Consider the following 7,858-nt stretch of genomic DNA (forward strand, 5'->3'; position numbering starts at 1 on the left):
CTTGCGTAGTTACGGAGCACACTTGTTTGTGGTCTACATTTAAAGAAATTGACATCCTTTTTTTTTCATTTTCCGAGAATGTTGAGCTATAAACCCAGTTTTTGTCTGGAATCCTAGATCTTCTATCTCGTGTCTTTTCTTTATCACTGAAAGATAAATAATTATTTTTCCACGGCGACGGAGAATCCATGTAGTTCGCAAGTACGAATGTATTACCGGGGACGGCAAGGAAATTCTGCACTGCTCACTGAGCCTTGTGGAATATATTCTATTTTTGGTTTATAGGTACAAATAAGTTGACTGAATTATTCATGTGCTAACACTTCCCACAAACGTCGACGTCTTTTACGTGAAAAAGGTAGTCTTGCTTTATCTATCTATCTATCTCTCTCTCTCTCTCTCTCTCTCTCTCTCTCTCTCTCTCTCTCTCTCTCTCTCTCTCTCTATATATATATATATATATATATATATATATATATATATATATATATATATATTCGAATAAAGTGCATATGAACGCGCACCTTCATAGAACATACAAACCTCCAACACACAGGATCGAACCCGGGACCCCTGTGCACAGGGATCCCGGATTCGATCCTGGCTATTGGAGGTTTGTATGATATATATATATATATATATATATATATAAATATATATATATATATATATATATATATATATATATATATATATATATATATCGAAATATCTTTTGAAACTACATCGATTAGATATTCAGATAATAAAATAATAACGTAGTTATAAATCTATCATTCTTACATCAATACAGCTAAATAGAGTTTAATTCGACAAATCACCGCCTTAGGCATATCAAAGACCTGCCACACTTACATAACAAATCAGTGTTTATAAAAGGTGATGGTTCAAATGACATACTGCTATAGGATACAATATCCTGCTATGATGTTGATGAATATATGAGTGATCTTCATCCCTCGGAGAGTAAACAATGGTGCTTCAAGTGTTTATGTTTAAGGAAGATAACTGTTGGAAATTACCAGTGTTGCCATACAGGCTACCTGAGCGAAGATGTAATGCTGACTATACAAAACTCCCTTCAACGGGACGACACACCTTGACTGTGACGGTACGATCCTTGGTTATGATGGCCTAGCTTTATCCGCAAGGGTCAGGTCAAAGGTCATGCCATCTTGCTCCTGCCTAATATATATAAGTCAACACGCTATTTTGTTGTTTTGAAGAATAAAATGATGAGTATTTTCAACAATTTTATCAACATGTGACAATATCTAATACTGTGTATTGCATTCGCTGGGAAGTCTATATAGTTCTAACAAAACAAGTAAAAAAGCTGATATTGGCGGAGGAATGGTGTCTACCTCCATAGTGCCTCAAGACCATGGTGATGGCTATGTAGGGAAACACCACCAATATGATATCTTTACAACACTCTAAATAAACCTAGATCATCTTCAGCGTTACAGCTCGGGTCGACGTTGTAGACGAAAATGGTTCCGAAAGAAAAACTGAAATCCATGGCCAGTGAAAGCGGTGTGTGGGTGTCCTCTCACGTCTTCCCTGACGGATCAACAGCGTTCGAAGATAGAACGTAAGGCTTCTGTTGGATGTGTTAGATCCTCGTATACTGTGGTTGTTGTTAGTGAGGGTTCCTGCACTACACTAGCAACCCCACGTAGATGGACACACACACACACACACACACATTTCAGAATCATCAAAGGAATATTTTGAATCACGTCCAGGAACACGTACAGCTTCCCATTAACCTGATGCATTATCTACATCTGTTCTTAAACATTTCAGGCTTTTAAGGATGACGTATTTATACTGAAAAATGTTTCATCTCTTTTCTTCTTTCTTAGAGGTGTTAGTATTATGCAGAATTCTTGAAAAAACAGGTGATTCTGAGATTCTGAAATTATCAGAACGAAACAAAACAATCATAACTTAAGACTGAAACAACCACGAATGTTTGACGTAAATTTATTAGTGCAATACAACAAGGAAAATATACAACCAACATCCACTCTATGCCTCATATACACATATTACAACTCTCTCTCTCTCTCTCTCTCTGTCACTAATAACACTCAACCATATAAATAGCATCTACACCTTGCTTATGTATACAACACGGGTCACACAACCAAACCCGCAGGAAATATATAAACGAGAGTTTAATCGTCTGAGAAGATATATCATTACATCAGCTCACATTTCTTCCAAACCCTGATGGGGAGGAGATGTCCCACCAGACCAATCAGCTGGAGGCGAAAGATCCACTCACACACACAGCCTGGTGCCTCCCTGTGGCACATGGGAGACACATAACAAGACATGACAACGTCAACAGATCAAACACTGAATAATATACATCATATTTCTGGATGGCGTCTGTCGTTGGGTTGAGGTAGCGTGCTGGCGTGGATCATCTTGCAAAGGCCATGTACGCAGTGAGAACGGGATTAATGGTCCTAGAATTATCTATAATACTTGAAGATGGTGTCCAATTTCTTTTTTTTTTTTTTCTATCGGTGGTTGTAACTTGATTCTGACGGCCTTAATGACCACGGCAGGTGATTAGGTCTGTAGCCCAGATAACTAACCAGTCGTCCTCATGCGTCGGGGTGAGGGTGGATGCTCAGGCGTAGTTCATCGTCAGGAGGGAGAGTGGACACTCGGGGAAGGCGGTCCAGCAGTCGCCCTGCTGCTTCCCGTGCACTCCCGCAGCCACGTACTCATCAATCTTCCTCGATCTGCGCCTGTTCGATCTTTCCTTCCCTGTCTTCCTCTTCTGTGAATCCTTCTGCTTCCCTCTCTTCTCTTCTGGCTCGTCTGCCTCATCCTCTCCCGTCTCTTTGTCTTTCCTGCTCCCGTCTTTCTGTCTCTCCATCTCGGGCGGCTGCGTTTCCGTCTCTTCCTCGTTGTGTTCCTCTTCTTCGTCCAGAGTCTTGCTCACTTCGTCGGCGGTGTCCATCGCGTCCAGGTCTCCATCCTCATCCATGATGTCGTTCGTGTCCAGGTCTGCTCCTACACCGTCCTGAGCCAGGTGTCTGCAAGGATCCGAGTGACTCGTGAAAATCATGTTAAGGTCAGCCTTACAGGCAAGGACGCGACCTATCCCAGGATAACTAGGCTAAATTTGCATTTAAACAAAACCCTGCAAAATCACCTTAAGCCATAAGAACGCCACCCGAGGTAACATGACATGCACCACACACAGTATTCAAGAATATCTCGACTCTAACAGTCAAGATATCAAGGTACTACGGTGGAAAGAATTGCACTGATAATATTTCTAAGCATAACTCGCAATATATATACACGTCTGGAGGCAATTATAAGACGTGACACACGTGCTTTATGATCAGGTCATCAGTACCACCTGAATTCAACAATTCATCTCAGTTCACAGGTAAGTGTTCAGACCCATCCATGAGTAAACGCGTGGAACCTGCTCAGTAATAAACCCAACACCACCACTGAGGAAGGGAGGAGCTCCTTCATCCTCGCCTTCAGGAGGCCTCGTCTGGGACATGGCAAGGGAAGGTAACACACAACCTGACAGTCCATGACGAAGTTACCAACTCAAGGACAGTAACAGTATCATAAAATCCTAATCTATACATAACGCTGACGGCAGCAAAGCAGAAGGCACCTTCCACCCACCACTCCCTCCGACACAACACAGCCGATAGGAAAATGGCAAAGACATAATCCCCGTGGAATGTGAAGAGGTTGAACTACCATTCTGGTGCTTGGGTGGGATCCTCAGAAGTTATAAATGTATAATAAAAAACATTTTAAGGATGTGTTTTTCCTTCGTGCATTGACCGATAATTGATATCACTGAAGCACTTGTCCAGCCATGATTTACGGGTTACAGCCCTCACACTGACCACATCATGTGGCAGTATATTCCAATGCTCCACAACTCTACAGCTGAAGAACCTTTACCCACGTCACTGTTACATCTTTCTTTTAAATTCATACAGTTATTTCTCGTCATTAAATCTCCATTTAATGTGGAGAAATCGTTATGTAATATGTAAAATGTATTCAGTATTTTAAATACTTCTACTTAATCTTCTCGTAGTCTGCGCTTTTTAAAAGTATGTAATTTCAGATCTCAAGAGTCTTCATAAGGCAGACCTACCGAGCTGACATACTAAGGTAGAAGATTCGCGAAAGGACTTACCTGACGAAGATGCACGAAAATCCGTGGAAGTACGTGTTTCATGAAGATCTGGGGGAGGTTCTCTCTGAGGAAGATGTGGGAACAACCTCTCCTGACGAATATCTTAAGGAGGATCATGGGAAGGGCACTTCTGACAAGGCTGTAGGGCAGGACTTACCTGACGAGGACGTAGGGATGGACTTCCCACATGATACAGTCAACTTACTTGACGAAGATCTGAAGCATCTCCCCGACAAGGCCCTCTGGAACGATGGAGGGCATGGCAGCCACCTCACACAGTGCCTTCCTGACGCAGCCACTGCCGTCCACACCGAGCCTGAGGGAACACCACCAATCACTGTACTCCCTCACTGGTACACCCAGGAAACACACACACCAAGATGTTAGTGTCACAGCAGCAAGCAGCATGACAGTGTTATGTCAGTGTGGCACCATCTTCATAGTCTGTCGGTCAACACTTGCGCAAGCGGAACTTGTGTGATGAATAAACGTGTACTGCGATGGTGCAGGTGTACTGAGAACTAATATATATATATATATATATATATATATATATATATATATATATATATATGTTTTTGTTTTTTTTTTGCTTTGTCGCTGTCTCCCGCGTTTGCGAGGTAGCGCAAGGAAATAGACGAAAGAAATATATATATATATATATATATATATATATATATATATATATATATATATATATATATATATATATACATATAAACATATATATATATATATATATATATATATATATATATATATATATATATATATATATATACATATATATACATAACTATCATTAGATTAAGTTGCGAGGGAGAAGGCAGAGGGAAAATCTAAAGATTATACAGACTGAGAATGAGGGACAGTGTTCAAGGCCGCGAAATTACAGAAATATTGTGGACAGCTGTGTGAAGTGTGCAGGCTGTGCAGTGAAGCTCCCGTCACCCGCTGTGGCTGGATGACGCTGACATACATTCGGTGTGTAACTGTCGAATGAACACATGGTATTACTGTCACATGAACACATGGCACACAGCCAAAACGCCGTCCTTTTCTCTCTCTCACAAGCAACTTTACATCTTCATGCCACCACTCACTATCCTTTCTAACCTGCTTCTTCATCCCATCACTCAAGTGCTCTTTCTAATCTGACCACCTCCCACCTTACGCATGCCACATGCATCTCTGGCCCATGCCATCACTGCTTCTCTACATACATCCCATTCCTCACCAGGGTCGTGTATGAGGAAGCCAAGGGTACGTGTTGGAGGAGGTACTCACATGGAGACGAGAGCCTCAAGGTCGCTCAGCATGGTGCCCACCGTCTCGTCCCAGATGCGACGCTCCGTTTTGCTCTTGCCCAGCAGCAGCAGCGGGGTCAGCTCCAGCTCGCGTGATATGGGAATCTCGAATTGGATGAAGTCAGACTCGTATACCGGGAAGAGCGGGAACTTGTAGCGTACCTCGAGCTGGTGGAGGGAAGAAAGAGTTGGGACGTGACCTCACCTTGAAAAGTGTGTTCTGTTCTCAACCCCAACTGTCACCAGAGTCCTTGTTGACACTCTCTCTCTCTCTCTCTCTCTCTCTCTCTCTCTCTCTCTCTCTCTCTCTCTCTCTCTCTCAGACTCTCAATCATCAGTGGGGATCTCGTAGTGCTGACTCTAGTCATCTGGTGATGTCCACCTCCCCCGTGTGACTCAGTCATCTGGTGATCATCTCCCCCCGTGTGACTCAGTCATCTGGTGATGTCCACCTCCCCCCCGTGTGACTCAGTCATCTGGTGATGTCCACCTCCCCCCTCGTTTGACTCAGTCATCTAGTGATCTCCCCCGCGTGAGTCACCTGTGGTCATTTTCCCTCGGGGATTTTGTTGAAAATGGTGTCGTAAACATGGTAGTGAGGGGCACATTATCAGGGTAGGTCGGCCAGCTCAGGCTGGAAACGAGGTAGGCGGGGGAAACTGGGAGGATGCGGGAGCCTGAGGTAAAATTCTCAGGTATGGCTGGGAATATGGCAGGCAGCAAACAGGGTCAGTACAGGTCAAATCGAAGTTACAGACCACGATCAGGTAGACGGGCTCCCCACTGCTGCCACTTCTGCAAACACACACACACACACACACACACACACACCAATGACCATCAAGTCTCGTCCCGGTCAAGTCTCAATCATGCATCAGAATATTTCACGTTTATGCACAAAGGATACAAAACAACTCTTCACAGTAAAAGACATTACACTGGACGAAACAGTTTGATATATCTTGTTTACATAAGCCTAGCCGAATACACAATCCCTGGGTAAACTCTACTTCACAGTGATACGTGAAATAAGGTGGGTGGTGGTGTCTTGCTCTTCGTGAAAGCTATCTTAATCCTATGGTGATAAATATCGTAGTCTCGGAAGAGAATAACAGCAGGATTATACGCACAGACACTAGAGAGACGAAAGACTTTATGATCAGTTAGAAATCTGGAGTGATCAAAGTTCGACTACAGTAGGAGATTTTAAGACACTAGTATCGAAGTGGGAGGTAATCCTCTCCAGGATACACCAGAAGCGGGTTCTACCTTACATTTGCATAATAGTGTCCCAGTACAACAGTACAATCGCTGACGACGTAGATTCAGTTCGTTAACAATGGTGGTTAGACAAAATTTTGATAAAACTAACCACCAGCAAATTACATGTAACGCTGGCCAACAAATACATCGCGAGGTTAAGAAAAAAAAACCTACGAATTTCAATGAACTTCTCATCGTTACAGTGAAAGTTGGGATGTTATCATTCATGAAAAACGTTATGGACGTTGCTTGAAAAAGCTCCAGTAAAACTTTCAAAGCAATGGAGGGAACGTATGCACTAACGCGTGGTCGATGGTCTTTTTCTAAAACCCGGCCGAAGTGAGGGAACGGTGGCATAAAAAAAGAGTGCCTATGGTCTAAGAAAGCAGCACATGAGAAGAGCCCACAACCAACACGACAGAATAAATTATGCAAATTTGCCTAGAGAAACTTAAAGAGACTCGTAAGTCAAAAGTTAATGTCAGTAGAAGTCTATACTTTTTGAAAAATAAGAAAAAGGAGAGAAAAAAAAAACATTCAGGATTTATACAGTTAAAGTGTCATAATCCAGTCCATCAATTACGGAAAATGGCGATTTGCCTCAGGACAACGAAGATATGGCAAAGATCCTGCATTATCTATCTATTTTTTCTACACACGGGGCGCTGGCTCTCAGTGAGTGACCCACCTGGTCAAATAAGGCTGTTGCTCACACTCAGCAGCCCTGCACATGGGTCGTGATAAAGTGGTAGTAATCAAAATCACCACACTTGATCTCCCCCCGAGGGCAGGTTACGTGGTGTTGCTCTGACGCCCCCTCACAGCAGAGGCGAGTGTGAGTGGTCACTAAACATAGCATGACTGCCAGTGTTTACGGCTCAGAAACTTACCATCAACAGATACTGTAACAATTTAACTGCTCTACTAAATCTGGTAATTTACCGGTTCAACTAATACAGGAAATTGAACTGTTCAACTAATACAGGAAATGGAACTGTTCTACTAACACTGGTAACCAATCAGGAGCTTACTCACATCAATGGTCACGGGGTTGTCAGCATCCCCTCTGGCCAGACTCCTGGTC

At 42.9% G+C, this 7,858-nt stretch overlaps 1 protein-coding gene across 1 annotated transcript in view; it reads right to left on the reverse strand.

Moving 5' to 3' along the window:
• Positions 1 to 1,973: 1,973 nt before the first annotated feature.
• LOC139749507 (uncharacterized) overlaps positions 1,974 to 7,858 on the reverse strand; it is a 9,481-nt gene continuing 3,596 nt past the window's right edge. Inside the window, exons 2-5 of the mRNA XM_071663448.1 lie at positions 7,810 to 7,858; positions 5,492 to 5,679; positions 4,410 to 4,520; positions 1,974 to 3,059 (exon numbers count right to left, since the gene is read on the reverse strand). The exon at positions 7,810 to 7,858 is cut by the window's right edge and continues 211 nt beyond it. Coding sequence (XP_071519549.1) covers positions 2,648 to 3,059; positions 4,410 to 4,520; positions 5,492 to 5,679; positions 7,810 to 7,858 — 760 coding nt within the window. The 3' untranslated portion in view covers positions 1,974 to 2,647. The remainder of the gene's footprint in view (positions 3,060 to 4,409; positions 4,521 to 5,491; positions 5,680 to 7,809) is intronic.

Source organism: Panulirus ornatus, chromosome 7, assembly GCF_036320965.1.
Source record: "Panulirus ornatus isolate Po-2019 chromosome 7, ASM3632096v1, whole genome shotgun sequence".
NCBI classification, from domain to species: Eukaryota; Metazoa; Arthropoda; class Malacostraca; order Decapoda; family Palinuridae; genus Panulirus; species Panulirus ornatus.